The sequence below is a fragment of the Saccoglossus kowalevskii genome, chromosome 13, assembly GCF_978046115.1.
Source record: "Saccoglossus kowalevskii chromosome 13, keSacKowa6.1, whole genome shotgun sequence".
Lineage (NCBI taxonomy): Eukaryota > Metazoa > Hemichordata > Enteropneusta > Harrimaniidae > Saccoglossus > Saccoglossus kowalevskii.
The window spans coordinates 29,856,560-29,877,020 of record NC_140653.1 but is presented as its reverse complement, the minus strand read 5'-3'; the positions used below and the strand labels follow the sequence as shown (position 1 = coordinate 29,877,020).

General features: G+C 35.4%; 3 protein-coding genes across 8 annotated transcripts; 2 read left to right on the top strand and 1 right to left on the bottom strand.

Annotated features, from left to right (window-relative positions):
* Positions 1 to 1,972: 1,972 nt before the first annotated feature.
* On the bottom strand, positions 1,973 to 8,071 carry LOC100367800 (hydroxylysine kinase-like). The gene is made up of 6 exons (XM_078009065.2): positions 7,916 to 8,071; positions 6,777 to 6,899; positions 5,016 to 5,386; positions 4,731 to 4,864; positions 4,371 to 4,545; positions 1,973 to 2,743 (listed from the first exon to the last, which is right to left on the bottom strand). The coding sequence occupies exons 3-6, from the start codon at positions 5,362 to 5,364 to the stop codon at positions 2,325 to 2,327; spliced, it is 1,077 nt and encodes a 358-aa protein (XP_077865191.1). The 5' UTR covers positions 5,365 to 5,386; positions 6,777 to 6,899; positions 7,916 to 8,071; the 3' UTR covers positions 1,973 to 2,324.
* Positions 8,072 to 8,309: 238 nt separating this feature from the next.
* Positions 8,310 to 15,590, top strand: LOC102806504 (hydroxylysine kinase-like). Of its 6 annotated transcripts, XR_014931421.1 has the most exons (4): positions 8,310 to 8,872; positions 9,812 to 9,942; positions 12,256 to 12,386; positions 13,256 to 13,395. XR_014931421.1 is itself a non-coding variant. In XM_085507191.1 (3 exons), exons 1-3 carry the CDS (start codon positions 8,491 to 8,493, stop codon positions 12,283 to 12,285), a joined length of 543 nt encoding a protein of 180 aa, XP_085363317.1. In that variant the 5' UTR covers positions 8,310 to 8,490; the 3' UTR covers positions 12,286 to 13,146. The 6 variants fall into 6 exon arrangements, 5 of the variants coding, with proteins under 5 accessions (XP_085363317.1, XP_085363314.1, XP_006811670.3 ...); XM_085507191.1 differs by lacking the exon at positions 13,256 to 13,395 and having other exon boundaries at positions 12,256 to 13,146; XM_085507188.1 differs by lacking the exons at positions 12,256 to 12,386; positions 13,256 to 13,395 and adding an exon at positions 10,812 to 11,061.
* On the top strand, positions 14,702 to 19,834 carry LOC100370444 (hydroxylysine kinase-like). Its single transcript, XM_002730799.3, has 5 exons — positions 14,702 to 14,830; positions 15,700 to 16,201; positions 17,598 to 17,728; positions 18,142 to 18,316; positions 19,231 to 19,834. Exons 2-5 carry the CDS (start codon positions 15,820 to 15,822, stop codon positions 19,716 to 19,718), a joined length of 1,176 nt encoding a protein of 391 aa, XP_002730845.1. The 5' UTR covers positions 14,702 to 14,830; positions 15,700 to 15,819; the 3' UTR covers positions 19,719 to 19,834.
* The last annotated feature ends 627 nt before the right edge of the window (positions 19,835 to 20,461 follow it).

The window sequence follows — 20,461 nt, the reverse complement described above, 5'->3', positions numbered from 1 at the left end:
ATTCGCGCACTTCACACAGAGAGGGCACACGCCATGTGAAGCTTGGTTTGTATCTGAGAACTAAAATGGCTGGCGCTGTGAGCCAAATTTCGAGTAGGAGTGCTACAGTACTCTTCAAAACCCACCTGTTGACATATTGTTCTACGTTCAAGTGCATCTAATCCACAAAGTTTTTGCGCGTTTTGAATAATAATGGATAATGAATATGGTCTTTGCTGCAATTTCGTTCATTGTTCGGCTTCGTTCATTGTCGGGCGTGCTATGTACACGTTAAATACGTCTTTTTGCAAGTTATTGTACATGTCATACTAATATGTAATGTGGTTTTGTTGTTTAGACTTATTTCTGATTTTTTATTTCATTCGTTTATTTATCTCATGGCAATTTATGGTGTTGTGTGTGCTCTGTGCTCTGTATGAGGATCGTGTTAACTAGGAGTGTTACAAGGGTTTCACTGCAGATAATTTTTCATCAATCTTCGCTGCCCAAGTATCATTTATGCTGCCAACGAGGTAGGTAACGTTTGAGAAATTACTAGGGAACCTTGTTATGTTTGTACTTATTTAGAAAACCTTATCGATTTAGTTAATTTATCGTTGGCGTAGCTTACATGCCGAGTTGCCGCCTGTCGTGCAATTGATTTGACACTCATTGAAATTCCTAAGGCCGGAGTTGATCCATGGAAGCTTGTATCTATACCTAGTCTGGGAGTACAAGCTGCAACAATTTCAGCAACGGTTTCTAAACTTGTTGAGACTGCAATGGGCTATAAAGACATATCACATCATTTTGGGACGGATTCAAAGGTAGTCTTGGGTTATGTAAAAAAAATACAAAGAGACTCAAGATGTTTGTAGCAAAAATAGTTTAAAGAATTAATTTCTCAGTCAGTACAGTGGAAAAGTGCAGACCATGCCACACGTGGCCTTACAGCTGTTGAAATCAGCTGCTATCCAACTGGATTACAGGCCTAAGGGTTAGAGGTTAAACCGACAGTTGTACATATTGCACAAATATGAATTCCACTGGCTTCACAGAGCAGATGATCTAGCAATTCAAAAGCAGTGGCAGCAGTAGCAGTCGTTGTGGAATAATCACCTATAATTATTCTAATGGAAAACACTTGTTTTCGACATAAAAAATACTTATTTTCGACATAAAAGATTGTTCATACTAATGTTTTTTAATTGACAATGTTATATATGTCTGCATTTCTAATCTCAATGTATTTTAATTACATTTATCACTTGGCTAGATACAATAATAACAAAATCCCTTGGTGCATATCCTCAATTTGATATATAATATACTGTATTCGTGTCAGTTAAAATGATTGAACCTTGTAAATATCACTCTATGCTTTTTATACCTCTGTTAACATTTGTTTATGCTATAAGTCTTTGAAAATAGCTTTCCTGAGTTTTGGGAAATTATTAATGTGTATAGTGTTATGCACTGCTCAGTGAAATCAGTGAAATCTTTCAAACTGTATGCCGGAATGCAAAAAGAATTTAAAATATCCTGATAATTACAAAACTTCGCGATTTAAAATAAAAGCTTGAAAGTTACATCGAACAGAAATCTGTGCTAAAACGTAGAAACGTGCCTCTAAAATATCCTTCGTAGTAATTCTGGATGGAAATAGTTTTGAACCAGAGATTATAATGTATCAGTCTACATACTTGTTTTAATATAAGGACCTCTAAAAGATTACGTCATTTCGTGATATAAAGAGAACATTCTACTAATTCGCAGACATGTCCTATAACTGGAGTTGATGAATCCTTATTTGGGTGCTATTAAACTTATCAGTGATATGATTTAAACACAGTAGTTGTACAGAAGCCCTTATTGTTGGGGACCCAATAATTACCTGCATTTTCCTACAATTGAAAGTGTTGGCTGGATATAGGGTTCAAACACACTGCTTTGACCTTAGCAGGTTGAAATATAAATAAGGTTGGATCACGCATTTAATGTTACTGTATGTATGTATATTTATTTATTAATGAGCATTTACACCAGAAATTTAACCAGTTTGTTATAATTGCACACTTTGTAGTGCGCTTACAAGTAGTGGTTACTGTTACACATTATAATACACAATTACACACTATAATCATATTAATGTATGTTTAACATGGAAAAATATAATTTGGTTGCTGTTATGTATACGATACTGAATAGTGACAACAAACCCATGTCTATACATTGTTATACTTTTGTGCCCAAGCGAGTTTACACTGGGCAGACAGCCTTGAAGTTCTCGCACTCAAAGGCAATATCAAACTTCTTTTCCTCATGTTTAACTCAATTGATTAAAATTAAAGTTCTATAATTTTACTAAGATTCGCCAATGTGCTATGTAAACAATTCCAAGCCTTTGACACAAAGTTGTCGATGTAGTTATTGTATCGTTGTACTTTTAATTCATTCGTGCCTAACACAGCTACCTGACAGAGACGACTAGCAATGCATATTGGAAGAAGACTTTTTTCAAGTTCATTCAGCTGGAACTTTGATTGGTATCCTTCTGAAAGTCTTGTGCTAATCAACGAATGGTTGGCATCTTTGCTGAACATTAGGAAATCTGCTATACAAATTGCAAGCTCAAACACATAGTACGAATAACGAGCATCACTAAAATCAATAATGCCACAGACTTCTGGTCTGACATCTTCACCCTCATGCGGAAGCATGGAAACTATTACATTGTTAGGGTCATAATCTCCATGTATTACGCCTGCAATATAAAGAGGAAAGTGATTACTTTTTATTCATTTATGGTTATATTTATAAACTAAGGTACATATTTCTGGTTTTCTCTGTCTGTGTATTATGTTGTATTGTGACATTGCTTCACAGTGTACAGAGTCATACCCAAAACATATTTTTGAATTAGTGTAAGTTTTGTTAACCCAGTGTCTGCAGTTCGTCCATGCATATTTAAAATGCATTTATTTGGAATTTACTCGTGTTGTTGCTGTCGAAATAGACAATTGTCTCGATAATCGAAATGTGGTCTGCATTTATATATTGTGGGGATATTAGAGTAAGACAAATTCATAATAATTTGAGACGCCACCCATATATTATTTATTTTGGAAATATATCTTGGATATGCAGACAGTGCAATACAATCTTCAGGATCAGTATTACATAATCTACACGTGGGATTGACCTCCAATTGATTATATTTGGACCTAGGTATACATATTTAATATTTGGAGTTGTTGATGTATGATGATGTATTTTTCCAATTTTACATATATCAATATTCAGATAATTAAAATATGGTTTTGTTATCCAATTTTGAACCCAAGTTTGGGTTACAGCCGCGGAGGTAGGAGATTTCCCATCAAGATTTATTAGGTGGTTTATGAACAAGTGTATATATATATCTGAAATACCACGTTTTTCTGCGGGGTTCTGTATCTAGTTTCTTTTAATTACAGGTTTTGATTTTAATTTAAGAGGGACTTTGTGCCATTTAATCATTTGCTGACAGAGAGATCTATGACTGCAAGGTATCATCAATTTCAACATCCTGGAACTGTGAGTTATCACCAATGCACACTTCCCTGGTCAATCCCTTATTTTATTGAATTTATTCATTGTATTATTCTGTGCCTTGTTTCTTGTGATTATTTTGAGAGGTATTAAAGCCAGGAGCTTTAACTTTGGTGTATGTGTATTTCATTTCAGTACTATTGTCTTGTCTATCCCATTCTAGCAGAAAAAGAACCCCCTGTCCAGTTTGGGTTCTGTGGGTCTCAATAGCAACAAGCAGGCCTTACACGGTGACTATGTTCTGTCTGTTTTCGTGAAAATGAAACATCTGTTGTTCAAACTGTCGTAATTTGCACTTGTATCATACTATTTTCAAGAATTGATGTAAACAATCTACAAGTGACAGTGTAAACATTATTTACTTGTATTTACGCGTTGTTTGGAGCATTAACCATGGTTATTTGCAGTTAATTATTAATGTATTCATTGCTTTAATCTGTTATGAACTTGAAGTGCGTGCAAGTTTGTTACAGGTGTGCATGTTCTCTCCCGAAGTGCCCTGGTTTTACGATGTATGAATATATATATACCAATATACCTATACATTATTTATATTGTGTATTTTGGGGTAAAGAACCCAACCACAAGGTCGGTGATGGTATTTGTTTGGTGATTCTACAACACCTTAATGTGAAATCCCTATATGTCAATGCTATATGTTTTCGTTATGACTGTATTTTTTCAGAATTGAGAGATTATTTGTTGATCATGTATCCGCTTTCATATTTGATAATCACAATTTTTAGCAACTTTTCGTTAGATGTATATGGGATGTGAATGTACTCAACAGCTTTGTATACCTTTCTTCAACTTCTTTAGATGTGGTGACACTTTACTGTTGAACATGCGTATAACACATTCAACCATTGTCTTCCGTTCTTCTAGCTCAATTATATGCATCAATTCTTGAATGGCATTCATGCAGTGTGGCTTCCAAATAGAATCGTCATTTTCAAAACCAATATGATGAAATTTCTGCAAAAAATCATATATCAGTACATTCTGTATAAAATAGATAATATGTCACTGTAATCAAATTTTGACAGTCAACTCACATTATAAAATGATACATTGTAGACTTCCTTACATTTCGACATTCCTATAATGATTGATAAATCCGTTCCCCTGACACCATAATCATGATTATCAATGTAAAATACCTTAAGAACCACATCCACATTTCCCAGATACTTCCCAGCCGAGTAATACAGATCTGATGTAGGTGTTATTTCTATGTCTGCGAATGGTGTTCCATGTACGAACGTCTGAAGGTAGACAGCATGTTGACCACTCTCTGTGAAACAGTTTATTTTGATATACAATTTTTTTGTATTTCTCAGTGTAAACTTTTTTACTTTTACTATTAATAAACATACTTAATTGTTACAATAGACGATATAATGTATATGCTATATGATGTATTTATATTTCAAAAATAATCTCACCTTTCGTGCCATACCACGTGATGTAATTACCATCAGAGAGCTTGACAGGCACAGGGCAATTGATATTGTCATTATTTAGGCAACACATTATTTCAATACGTCCCATCAGTAACTCTTCACACTTAGATTCTTTTAAATTTATTATTTTTAGAACAAACTCTGTAGTCTGTGCTCCAACACTAGATGATACATAGAAATTCTGGTCAACGGAACCTGACAGTTCTTTTATGACGTCAATCTCTAAACAATAACGTGTGTTAACAATTTCCTTGGCGGTTCCTAATGTCAGTGTCGGTTTACCGTAAACACTGTCAGTTGACTGTCTTGATTGTGGTATCTCTGCTGCCATGATAGAATCGGTTTTCTTCCTCCTGCGAATAGAAATTAGAGCTATGTTAGTAGTAGTATGCTTACATGATCTTAATGTTATTAGAACGTTTTTTCTGTTGAATACTGTATCACCTCATGGAAAAACTTATACTTAGTATGATCTATTATATAATTTCAAATTATTTCTTTTTTTCTATTAATTTGAATTATGATTCTTGGCAGATACCCATCTTGTTTTAATGTTTATATCAATGTTACTGTCTATGTGGTTTGGGTTTGAGCAATGGAGACTGGTTTGGTTAGATACTCAAATGTATTCATGTTCCAATAAATTGTACTTCTAGGCAATATAAGGAATAAATAAAAAGATGGGGTCACCAGCCTAATATTTTGGAGAAAATAATGGTTGAATTTTAGTGGATATTGACCATTTTGTCTGTATAATAACACTGTTACCATAGGTTCCTATGGCAGAGATATTATGCCATGTCTCAATTTGTAGGTATTGTGAATGATGGGGTATTTGCCTTCAATTAATTCAAAAATGCAATTTTTCTTTAACACTTTGCTCTATTGAATTGTTCTAAAAATAGCGTTTTTTAAAGAAAATAATAAGATTAATAATAAGTTTTTTAAAATACACACAAAAGAATGTCATTTCACGATGCCATTGGATAATAGCTCCATGATTTTACATAATATACCAACAAACATTGGCATGCGATTTTTCTGAAAAATTATGAGTAGGCTTCTACCTTAATATGACAGAGAATGCATTTCGTAAATGTCAGCCATAGTTGGCCTTCTCGCGCTATCGCTGCTTAAGGCATTTTGACAAGATTCGCAAGATGCAAAACATGTTACCATGGATACCAATTGTTAATAATTTATACAATAATAGTGAATGGGTCCTTGGCCAATGAGAGCCAAGTGAATTTCTAATATTTTCTGGCTGCTAAAATTTATGTTTTCGACGTAATTTCAATTGATAAACTGGCGGTAAGTAATCACAATTTTTATTTTAGCTTTGATTCTCGAAGTTTTTCCCGTGGTGGCGATATTTAGTTTTCAACAAAAGGATATTGAAATGAACGACGAAAATCAAAATCCTATTTTTAATTTTGGACGTTTCGTTTCATCGAATTGCTAGGGGGAATCTTTACGGTTATTTGCATATTTCCAGTCGACGGTGAGCCCAACACGCAAACTACTCGGTTACCAGTCAGTTTTGTTTTGACGCCCACTTTTTAATATTTATATGGATTAACACGTGCTCGTGTCGTGACTGGAATATAGCCACGTGACGACGACCGGTTGATTAATGAACGATTGAATGGTCGCGTGGGAACGGCGACATTGTTTTGTATTCGTTACTTTTGATGTCTAATTACGCAAACATTTTCACACGATGCCTAAAAATATAAAACGTACCAGAAAATACCTCCAATGTCCCCAACCTTATTCTGTCTCTTTTTCTCCCAGACAGGCAACTGATTTTCGTTACAGACAATGAAAAATGTTACTGTTCTATATTGCAGTCATCCAGAGATCATCCTGTAGACGAAGCGTGGGAAGCAATACATTAGTAATGATAATTTTAATAAACAATATTCAACTGTCTTTATGCGACAACAAAAAGATCATTACTTACAGTATGTCACTAAGCAGTATAACAAAAATGCATGATGCAAAGCCCGTTCCATAAATAAAATGGCCAAAAGTGTCTTGGTCTAAGAAACTAGGAGCCATATCAGAGTATGGGTTTTATTTAGGAACTCCTGCAAGAGCAACTGCACAAATCATAAGGGTAAATTAACAGCTCCTAAGAATGGTATTTCCAGGATAGCACCAGTACACATAAGACTGTAATTCTCAACAACGATGAAAGGACCAGTTCCTGCGACAAGAACCTACTCCCCGCGAAAGCTATGCGCTACAAAATCCACTTTATCAAAAAAGCCACTCATCGCGAAGCTACTAGTAACTAGTGTATTATCAAAAATAAGAAATAAAATCATGAGATGCAGTGCACATTTTGATGCTATTTTTAGAAGACATGATGCTATATTTAGAAGATATTAAACATGCATGGTGTATATCGGAAGTGAAATAAATGTACATATATGATTCGGAACATGCTATGTCAAATTTTAATAAACATTCTTTCTTTCTTCCTTCTTCCTTGTAATAGTGTCAACACAGTGAAAACTACACTGCAAATATAAATAACGCGTGATTTAACATGGTGGCTTGTAGTAACGGAAATATCAACAATCGGAGAACAGTACGAATCTGGTCGTTTATATCTTTGTATTTGACGGGAAATGTCACGTAAAGATATTGGCAGTGAATATATCAATTGGTTACATTTCATTTAAGCCCAAAGATGTGGATTGTTTTAGGAGTGTCGCACCCGTTTTGGTTGCGCTGGTTCCAGTAATAATCTCTGATAGTGCGTGTGTATGGATCTTCCCAATTAATACCAAAGCACTATACGCATAGGGCTACTGCGTGTCATGCACGTGACTCCCATATGATCCAATTTTGCACGTCTCACTATAAGTACTTACGTTTGCAAAACACACAGGACTATACAGCACTAAACACAGCAGCCATATTGTAGTCGTCATTCAAGGGATAACCTTTTGTTCGTTTCGCCCACTCACTGTTTACAAATGCCCCGTACAATACTATAGACCATAAAGAGGGCGCTGTACAGTATGGCCACAATTATCAAAACAAATGGTTCTAATAACGCACTTATCAAAAATAGTTTAGGAAAATGAAAAAAAACAAATAATTGACTGGCTGATGAGTTAGCACACGACAGTATTTGTTTACATTGAATGGGATACTGCTTTCAATATAACAAGAAGACTTCCTTTGAGATCTTTCAATTTGTAAAATAAAGCATAACACAACTTGAACTACAATTGATGTGCATGACCATGTATTTACAATACACCTCTACAGGTTGACAATTAAACTTAATTACTTTATTATAATGAGTTATTACTATTTATAGAATTCTACGTCACTGTATACTGTAGTGGCGTCATGCTTCGGGCCCTTATTGGTTAACGTCTTATGCATGGTTAACAATAACATTAATTGTTACAATTCTTGGTATTTCTGACTGCTTGTGATGGCGAATGAGAATTCGATCTGGAATGATGGTCTTCTTGCCGGCGCTTCTGAAGTTGGCATTGTCACGTATGAAGATTATGGAACGCCAGATATACATGAGAAGGAAGTTCAAACTCTTGTTGAAAGCAACTACAGTGTGAAAGTAGAGCGTCTGGAAGAGCTTGTCAGCTGTGTCGATCAGAATTTTTACGTAGTTGCAAAATGTACAACCGGGAAAAACGCCGAATTTGTTTTGAAGATATTGTGTTTGAAAAAATCGAAGCAACCACGCGTGGTCGAGGGTATGATCAAGTGCATGTTATATCTCAATGACAAGTCTATTCACGCCCCCGTACCAGTGATACGAGATTCGGGAGATTACGTGACACTGTATAAGACTGGTGGGTAATAATTTGGGTTTGTCGATTATATAGTGCTTTTTTGTATTATTGCCGGGTGTATATCCTGTACAGTGTCTTTGTACATTAAGGCGTCCGATAAAATAGGTCAGACAGTACATTGTACCACAGTCCCTTTATGATAGAGGGACTGTGATTGTATCAAACAACAAAATAAGAACAACAAACTACCTATTGTGAAAACTCAATGAATTGTACATTACAATTGTCTGTTGCATCCTGGGAAGGGCGTTAACTTGAAGCAGAACAGAGACTTCTGTTGTTTTGTACTTCAATTGTCATATGTTGACCGAATATCTAGCTATAATATTAATAAAAAAATACTGGTTATTCTACTGGGTAAATATATCGGCAATTTCTGGTCACAATCTAATATATATAGGGGAATACATTGACCAGAGCTCGTGTGTTTTAAAGCAAAGTTCAATTAATGAACTTCTGACGAAACATAAGGTCGCCATTCAGAGTACAGTCAACACACAATGAGAGACCCAGAAAATCTGCTAATTTACAACCATGACTATGATAGAACTTAACGTATGCCAAATTTATAATTACTTCCACAAGTATCAACATTGTCTTGAAAATGAATAATTTTCAGTCAATTACTGTTAGATAGCAGCCATGGTGATAAGATAATTATGAGTTTCACCGCTTCAAATATGGTGCTTCGAACGACATAGTGTAACTTCTTGACATTCGGCTATAACTTGTCCAACCTACTTAGCCCCCCCCCGTGATGCAACAAGTATGTTAGTAGATCGAAAAAAAAATTCTAGATTGATATTTCCGTTTTTTTATGAACTCACTAATTTATACAATTTTCGTTATATTTTTCACACTACACCTCCAAATTGTTATAAAACTCGTCACTGAGTATCGATGCAATATCTAATGAATGATTATTTATTTATTTTTCAGAATATGGATATCATGCTGTGTATATGCTGAAATATATAAGTGGAATGTCATACAGTGAAATTCTACAACCATCTGCCACAATGAGTTACAATGCAGGTAGTCTACTTGGCCGTATAGATAATGCACTCAGGGTAAGCATATATAGTGTATATCATCCATATAACGTCATATTTTGTGTTACCAGTATTGGTCCCAAGCAACAATGATAATACGTAATATTGTGGTGATGGAAGTGACACTTGTGACTAAGACGTAATGTCGATGCCAATGATTACTATCTATCGCATATCTGCAACTCGAAAATATCAGCTAGAATAGCCTTTCTCCAATGAATTAATTAATTACATTGATTTGTCACTTTACTATTTTGTGTTATTTGTATTTTATGTTTTTTGCTAGGTAGATATGCATTGATTGTTGACGCAGTATACTGAAGGGACATGCGCAGTCCGTGTAAACACTTTTTCGAACACGCGCGCTGTATTATATGTATTTGAATATAGCATTGAATAAACGCACATTGTATGTTAATCTTAACTTATAGAACTTCCACCATAATGGTTTATAGTCGTAAATCAATATTGTAGTCGTAAATCAAGGGATAACCTTTTGTTCGTTTCGCCCACTCACTGTTTACAAATGCCCCGTACAATACTATAGACCATAAAGAGGGCGCTGTACAGTATGGCCACAATTATCAAAACAAATGGTTCTAATAACGCACTTATCAAAACTAGTTTAGGAAAATGAAAAAAAACAAATAATTGACTGGCTAATGAGTTAGCACACGACAGTATTTGTTTACATTGAATGGGATACTGCTTTCAATATAACAAGAAGACTTCCTTTGAGATTTTTCAATTTGTAAAATAAAGCATAACACAACTTGAACTACAATTGATGTGCATGGCCATGTATTTACGACTAGCATACAATACACCTCTACAGGTTGACAATTAAACTTAATTACTTTATTATAATGAGTTATTACTATTTATAGAATTCTACGTCACTGTATACTGTAGTGGCGTCATGCTTCGGGCCCTTATTGGTTAACGTCTTATGCATGGTTAACAATAACATTAATTGTTACAATTCTTGGTATTTCTGACTGCTTGTGATGGCGAATGAGAATTCGATCTGGAATGATGGTCTTCTTGCCGGCGCTTCTGAAGCTGGCATTGTCACGTATGAAGATTATGGAACGCCAGATATACATGAGAAGGAAGTTCAAACTCTTGTTGAAAGCAACTACAGTGTGAAAGTAGAGCGTCTGGAAGAGCTTGTCAGCTGTGTCGATCAGAATTTTTACGTAGTTGCAAAATGTACAACCGGGAAAAACGCCGAATTTGTTTTGAAGATATTGTGTTTGAAAAAATCGAAGCAACCACGCGTGGTCGAGGGTATGATCAAGTGTATGTTATATCTCAATGACAAGTCTATTCACGCCCCCGTACCAGTGATGCGAGATTCGGGAGATTACGTGACACTGTATAAGACTGGTGGGTAATAATTTGGGTTTGTCGATTATATAGTGCTTTTTTGTATTATTGCCGGGTGTATATCCTGTACAGTGTCTTTGTACATTAAGGCGTCCGATAAAATAGGTCAGACAGTACATTGTACCACAGTCCCTTTATGATAGAGGGACTGTGATTGTATCAAACAACAAAATAAGAACAACAAACTACCTATTGTGAAAACTCAATGAATTGTACATTACAATTGTCTGTTGCATCCTGGGAAGGGCGTTAACTTGAAGCAGAACAGAGACTTCTGTTGTTTTGTACTTCAATTGTCATATGTTGACCGAATATCTAGCTATAATATTAATAAAAAAATACTGGTTATTCTACTGGGTAAATATATCGGCAATTTCTGGTCACAATCTAATATATATAGGGGAATACATTGACCAGAGCTCGTGTGTTTTAAAGCAAAGTTCAATTAATGAACTTCTGACGAAACATAAGGTCGCCATTCAGAGTACAGTCAACACACAATGAGAGACCCAGAAAATCTGCTAATTTACAACCATGACTATGATAGAACTTAACGTATGCCAAATTTATAATTACTTCCACAAGTATCAACATTGTCTTGAAAATGAATAATTTTCAGTCAATTACTGTTAGATAGCAGCCATGGTGATAAGATAATTATGAGTTTCACCGCTTCAAATATGGTGCTTCGAACGACATAGTGTAACTTCTTGACATTCGGCTATAACTTGTCCAACCTACTTAGCCCCCCCCCCCCGTGATGCAACAAGTATGTTAGTAGATCGAAAAAAAAATTCTAGATTGATATTTCCGTTTTTTTATGAACTCACTAATTTATACAATTTTCGTTATATTTTTCACACTACACCTCCAAATTGTTATAAAACTCGTCACTGAGTATCGATGCAATATCTAATGAATGATTATTTATTTATTTTTCAGAATATGGATATCATGCTGTGTATATGCTGAAATATATAAGTGGAATGTCATACAGTGAAATTCTACAACCATCTGCCACAATGAGTTACAATGCAGGTAGTCTACTTGGCCGTATAGATAATGCACTCAGGGTAAGCATATATAGTGTATATCATCCATATAACGTCATATTTTGTGTTACCAGTATTGGTCCCAAGCAACAATGATAATACGTAATATTGTGGTGATGGAAGTGACACTTGTGACTAAGACGTAATGTCGATGCCAATGATTACTATCTATCGCATATCTGCAACTCGAAAATATCAGCTAGAATAGCCTTTCTCCAATGAATTAATTAATTACATTGATTTGTCACTTTACTATTTTGTGTTATTTGTATTTTATGTTTTTTGCTAGGTAGATATGCATTGATTGTTGACGCAGTATACTGAAGGGACATGCGCAGTCCGTGTAAACACTTTTTCGAACACGCGCGCTGTATTATATGTATTTGAATATAGCATTGAATAAACGCACATTGTATGTTAATCTTAACTTATAGAACTTCCACCATAATGGTTTATAGTCGTAAATCAATATTGTAGTCGTAAATCAAGGGATAACCTTTTGTTCGTTTCGCCCACTCACTGTTTACAAATGCCCCGTACAATACTATAGACCATAAAGAGGGCGCTGTACAGTATGGCCACAATTATCAAAACAAATGGTTCTAATAACGCACTTATCAAAACTAGTTTAGGAAAATGAAAAAAAACAAATAATTGACTGGCTAATGAGTTAGCACACGACAGTATTTGTTTACATTGAATGGGATACTGCTTTCAATATAACAAGAAGACTTCCTTTGAGATTTTTCAATTTGTAAAATAAAGCATAACACAACTTGAACTACAATTGATGTGCATGGCCATGTATTTACGACTAGCATACAATACACCTCTACAGGTTGACAATTAAACTTAATTACTTTATTATAATGAGTTATTACTATTTATAGAATTCTACGTCACTGTATACTGTAGTGGCGTCATGCTTCGGGCCCTTATTGGTTAACGTCTTATGCATGGTTAACAATAACATTAATTGTTACAATTCTTGGTATTTCTGACTGCTTGTGATGGCGAATGAGAATTCGATCTGGAATGATGGTCTTCTTGCCGGCGCTTCTGAAGCTGGCATTGTCACGTATGAAGATTATGGAACGCCAGATATACATGAGAAGGAAGTTCAAACTCTTGTTGAAAGCAACTACAGTGTGAAAGTAGAGCGTCTGGAAGAGCTTGTCAGCTGTGTCGATCAGAATTTTTACGTAGTTGCAAAATGTACAACCGGGAAAAACGCCGAATTTGTTTTGAAGATATTGTGTTTGAAAAAATCGAAGCAACCACGCGTGGTCGAGGGTATGATCAAGTGCATGTTATATTTCAATGACAAGTCTATTCACGCCCCCGTGCCAGTGATGCGAGATTCGGGAGATTACGTGACACTGTATAAGACTGGTGGGTAATAATTTGGGTTTGTCGATTATATAGTGCTTTTTTGTATTATTGCCGGGTGTATATCCTGTACAGTGTCTTTGTACATTAAGGCGTCCGATAAAATAGGTCAGACAGTACATTGTACCACAGTCCCTTTATGATAGAGGGACTGTGATTGTATCAAACAACAAAATAAGAACAACAAACTACCTATTGTGAAAACTCAATGAATTGTACATTACAATTGTCTGTTGCATCCTGGGAAGGGCGTTAACTTGAAGCAGAACAGAGACTTCTGTTGTTTTGTACTTCAATTGTCATATGTTGACCGAATATCTAGCTATAATATTAATAAAAAAATACTGGTTATTCTACTGGGTAAATATATCGGCAATTTCTGGTCACAATCTAATATATATAGGGGAATACATTGACCAGAGCTCGTGTGTTTTAAAGCAAAGTTCAATTAATGAACTTCTGACGAAACATAAGGTCGCCATTCAGAGTACAGTCAACACACAATGAGAGACCCAGAAAATCTGCTAATTTACAACCATGACTATGATAGAACTTAACGTATGCCAAATTTATAATTACTTCCACAAGTATCAACATTGTCTTGAAAATGAATAATTTTCAGTCAATTACTGTTAGATAGCAGCCATGGTGATAAGATAATTATGAGTTTCACCGCTTCAAATATGGTGCTTCGAACGACATAGTGTAACTTCTTGACATTCGGCTATAACTTGTCCAACCTACTTAGCCCCCCCCCCCCGTGATGCAACAAGTATGTTAGTAGATCGAAAAAAAAATTCTAGATTGATATTTCCGTTTTTTTATGAACTCACTAATTTATACAATTTTCGTTATATTTTTCACACTACACCTCCAAATTGTTATAAAACTCGTCACTGAGTATCGATGCAATATCTAATGAATGATTATTTATTTATTTTTCAGAATATGGATATCATGCTGTGTATATGCTGAAATATATAAGTGGAATGTCATACAGTGAAATTCTACAACCATCTGCCACAATGAGTTACAATGCAGGTAGTCTACTTGGCCGTATAGATAATGCACTCAGGGTAAGCATATATAGTGTATATCATCCATATAACGTCATATTTTGTGTTACCAGTATTGGTCCCAAGCAACAATGATAATACGTAATATTGTGGTGATGGAAGTGACACTTGTGACTAAGACGTAATGTCGATGCCAATGATTACTATCTATCGCATATCTGCAACTCGAAAATATCAGCTAGAATAGCCTTTCTCCAATGAATTAATTAATTACATTGATTTGTCACTTTACTATTTTGTGTTATTTGTATTTTATGTTTTTTGCTAGGTAGATATGCATTGATTGTTGACGCAGTATACTGAAGGGACATGCGCAGTCCGTGTAAACACTTTTTCGAACACGCGCGCTGTATTATATGTATTTGAATATAGCATTGAATAAACGCACATTGTATGTTAATCTTAACTTATAGAACTTCCACCATAATGGTTTATAGTCGTAAATCAATATTGTAGTCGTAAATCAAGGGATAACCTTTTGTTCGTTTCGCCCACTCACTGTTTACAAATGCCCCGTACAATACTATAGACCATAAAGAGGGCGCTGTACAGTATGGCCACAATTATCAAAACAAATGGTTCTAATAACGCACTTATCAAAACTAGTTTAGGAAAATGAAAAAAAACAAATAATTGACTGGCTAATGAGTTAGCACACGACAGTATTTGTTTACATTGAATGGGATACTGCTTTCAATATAACAAGAAGACTTCCTTTGAGATTTTTCAATTTGTAAAATAAAGCATAACACAACTTGAACTACAATTGATGTGCATGGCCATGTATTTACGACTAGCATACAATACACCTCTACAGGTTGACAATTAAACTTAATTACTTTATTATAATGAGTTATTACTATTTATAGAATTCTACGTCACTGTATACTGTAGTGGCGTCATGCTTCGGGCCCTTATTGGTTAACGTCTTATGCATGGTTAACAATAACATTAATTGTTACAATTCTTGGTATTTCTGACTGCTTGTGATGGCGAATGAGAATTCGATCTGGAATGATGGTCTTCTTGCCGGCGCTTCTGAAGCTGGCATTGTCACGTATGAAGATTATGGAACGCCAGATATACATGAGAAGGAAGTTCAAACTCTTGTTGAAAGCAACTACAGTGTGAAAGTAGAGCGTCTGGAAGAGCTTGTCAGCTGTGTCGATCAGAATTTTTACGTAGTTGCAAAATGTACAACCGGGAAAAACGCCGAATTTGTTTTGAAGATATTGTGTTTGAAAAAATCGAAGCAACCACGCGTGGTCGAGGGTATGATCAAGTGCATGTTATATCTCAATGACAAGTCTATTCACGCCCCCGTGCCAGTGATGCGAGATTCGGGAGATTACGTGACACTGTATAAGGCTGGTGGGTAATAATTTGGGTTTGTCGATTATATAGTGCTTTTTTTTATTATTGCCGGGTGTATATCCTGTACAGTGTCTTTGTACATTAAGGCGTCCGATAAAATAGGTCAGACAGTACATTGTACCACAGTCCCTTTATGATAGAGGGACTGTGATTGTATCAAACAACAAAATAAGAACAACAAACTACCTATTGTGAAAACTCAATGAATTGTACATTACAATTGTCTGTTGCATCCTGGGAAGGGCGTTAACTTGAAGCAGAACAGAGACTTCTGTTGTTTTGTACTTCAATTGTCATATGTTGACCGAATATCTAGCTATAATATTAATAAAAAAATACTGGTTATTCTACTGGGTAAATATATCGGCAATTTCTAGTCACAATCTAATATATATAGGGGAATACATTGACCAGAGCTCGTGTGTTTTAAAGCAAAGTTCAATTAATGAACTTCTGACGAAACATAAGGTCGCCATTCAGAGTACAGTCAACACACAATGAGAGACCCAGAAAATCTGCTAATTTACAACCATGACTACGTGATGCAACAAGTATGTTAGTAGATCGAAAAAAATTCTAGATTGATATTTCTGTCATGAATTTGTTTTTGCGTATCTGTTAACCGACTTAATTAGTTGATTACGAGCGAATCGCTGTGTTATGTCTGTCATCGTTCAGGCCTATTTGAAGTTTTGGACGGAACTTGGCTCAGTGATTTGGAACTAATTACCAGATAACCGTCGCGATTCTGACAGTTTATATTCCATAGTTATTAATGTAGTGAACGATTAATCAAAATATATGACGTATTCAGTACTTAGTGTGATTGGCTTTATGATTGAAGGTTACGCCCTAGAGTCTTTTACTGTTTTGTAATTGGTTAGAGTTTTGAAAATGAATAAAGAGAGTTTGAGTTGGTCTTGGGGAGCACAGCACAGTAGAGAAAGTGCAGTCCTGGGCAGTCGAGGCCAGTCCTGGAGAGCCTTGGGACGAGTGTTGACGCAGTCTAAAAGAGTCTTGGTTCAGCCTTGTGAGAGTCTTGGGGACTTTCCCCCAGGGCGCTGTGTCTTATAGAGTGCTCGATTGACCGACTAAGACGAGAGTTGAAACGTATTTCGTTGTGTGTGCCTTATTTGACTGTAAAGTATAAGTGACTTTCCCGATCCCGTACCTCAAGGGGACGAGATAGAGAGACGAGACGAGTTTCCCCCCTGACAAGTGTGGAGAACCCCTAGAGGAAAAGATTTACCCCTTTGATATTTCCGTTTTTTTATGAACTCACTAATTTATACAATTTTCGTTATATTTTTCACACTACACTCCAAATTGTTATAAGACTCGTCCCTGAGTACCGATGCAATATCTAATGAATGATTATTTATTTATTTTTCAGAATATGGATATCATGCTGTGTATATGCTGAAATATATAAGTGGAATGTCATACAGTGAAATTCTACAACCATCTGCCACAATGAGTTACAATGCAGGTAGTCTACTTGGCCGTATAGATAATGCACTCAGGGTAAGTATATATAGTGTATATCATCCATATAACGTCATATTTTGTGTTACCAGTATTGGTCCCAAGCAACAATGATAATACGTAATATTGTGGTGATGGAAGTGACACTTGTGACTAAGACGTAATGTCGATGCCAATGATTACTATCTATCGCATATCTGCAACTCGAAAATATCAGCTAGAATAGCCTTTCTCCAATGAATGAATTAATTACATTGATTTGTCACTTTACTATTTTGTGTTATTTGTATTTTATGTTTTTTGCTAGGTAGATATGCATTGAATGTTGACGCAGTATACTGAAGGGACATGCGCAGTCCGTGTAAACACATTTTCGAACACGCGCGCTGTATTATATGTATTTGAATATAGCATTGAATAAACGCACATTGTATGTTAATCTTAACTTATAGAACTTCCACCATAATGGTTTTGAACATGAAAATGCTGTGTTTAATACAGATGACGTCAAGTTTCTGCAAAAGTGTTTACATGTAATCGATAATGATAAAAGAAGACAGCTGATAGAGGAAGTCATATCTGTGTTCAAAGAACAAGTCATTCCAAACATAGGGGAACTCCGTAAAGGTACTACTGATACATCTGTTAAGTTGTGAATGTGGGGAATTCTGGCGAGCGTGGAGGTTAACTTTTACATTGTAGAGATACTAAGTTCGACCCAAAGGAATTTACACTTGTATTAATTAGAGATAGACCATATTATTACAAGTCAGTCTGACACCAAGGTGCCCAGCTTCCATGTTCCGACTCCCAAACACGTCTGTTAAATAGACATGATGTCCACAATGCAAGCTGCAAGTCATTGGCGGATTACGTAGTTTCTAGGTCTCCACTTCTAAGGGTAAATATCTTCAGTAGGATATACGCCCATAATATGACTGCTCTTGACGGTTCAATGCTTAACAAACATCGCAGGAAAGCAACATGTACGCGATTCTCTTCCGTGATTTTCCCTAATATATATTTAACTTATGTGGTGAGATTTTTTTATTAAAATTGTAAAATTATATTACAAAATATTACCGATTTACACACAATTCTGTCGAACATGTGCTTGTGATTACAAAGTAATAGGTACGTAGGCGCGTCACTTATATTTAAGTATGGTTTTAAAACGTGATGTGTTGCCAACACTTCGCTATACTGAGAAATGAAATTTACCATCATAAAGAACCTCACAAAATTATTATAAGAGAAAAAAAAATTTGACCATCGGTATGTCAAAATACCAATCTACAAACAAAATAACAATACATTAAGTCAAATAATTAGTTATTCTCAAAACCGATACCACGAGTTTTTAACTTGCGAGTGGGGAGATTACCAATTATGGCTGTGAATTGTTAGTTTCAGCAATTGTATCTCTGAAAGTGGGACAAGTGAAAGTTCATATTAAACAATCCATGCAAACATACATACACTTTGGTTTAGTATTAAATGGAATAAATTCAATACTTACGATGTTTTCTGTTCTTCTGCAGGGATAATACATGGAGATTATAACCCAAATAATGTAATTGTTTCCAAGAATCGGTTACAATCAAGAACGGAAAGTGACAAAAATGTTGAACATGTACAACAAGACGAATGTGATATTGACATAGCATATGATATTAACGGCATTGTGGACTTTGGAGATACACAATATTCTTACTATGTGAACGAAATTGCTATAGCAATTGCTCATTTCATGATGTACTGCAACCATGGCGACCCCCTCGCAATAGGGAAAACAGTACTTGCTGGTTATGAATCTTACTTTCGTCTAAATGACTTCGAAAGAAAAGTTCTTCAAGTATTTGTAGCCACGCGTATGGCTAATATAGCAGTTCTTGGAAGTGAGCAGCTGAAAACACAAACGACTGATAATGATTATTTTAGAAAAGGAATTCAATTATGTTGGGAATATTTAGAAAGATATGGTTACCAATTATTAAACACAAATATCAGTATGTTTGAGAAGTGTTGAGAGTGAGATCGTCTTAGTGTTCTTCGTTTTAAAAACCGTCCATAGTTATGTAGCCATTATACGCATTGCGAAAAACATTAAAAACCAATCTTGAAGATAAATGAAACCAACCATAACTATGCATGTCAATTGTTGAGTCAGTGATGTATCAACTTGTATGGAAGCGCATAATTGAACAATTCCTGTCCCTCTGGAAAAACGAAATGTTCCCAACAGTTTAGTGACGTGTTCTGGGAATGGGAATGTGCTGATTGTACTCAACAAGTATATGACGTCATTTAACTGTTTAATCTATTCAAATTGATTTAGATCCGATAAAAAATTATTCTGCTACCAAATTTGTCAGTTTCCTTTTTACTGATTGGTGCCAAGTCAAGTTTCTGTTTAGTTATATTTTAATTTACATGCCAATACTCGATTACACTCTCTAAAAATAGTCACAGTAGGCGTAAATACAGTAGACCAAGAAGCCGTTATGACTCTGGAACCTGTAATAGACTGATCCTGACAGATAGATGCAGACGCTTTGTTGAAAGTGATCCTAACTGGATTCGGAACCTTTTAAGCTCACAACAATTTGATTGAAAACCCACGGAAAAAGAATTAGCAACAATTTGTTGTTATCAATGAGCTGGAGAATTTGTTTCATTCAAATAAATCACATTCCCATATACATTTTCATGGATTACTGAGAATTCAGCGGGTACTATCTATCCAGAATACCATCAATAAGAGGTGGGACA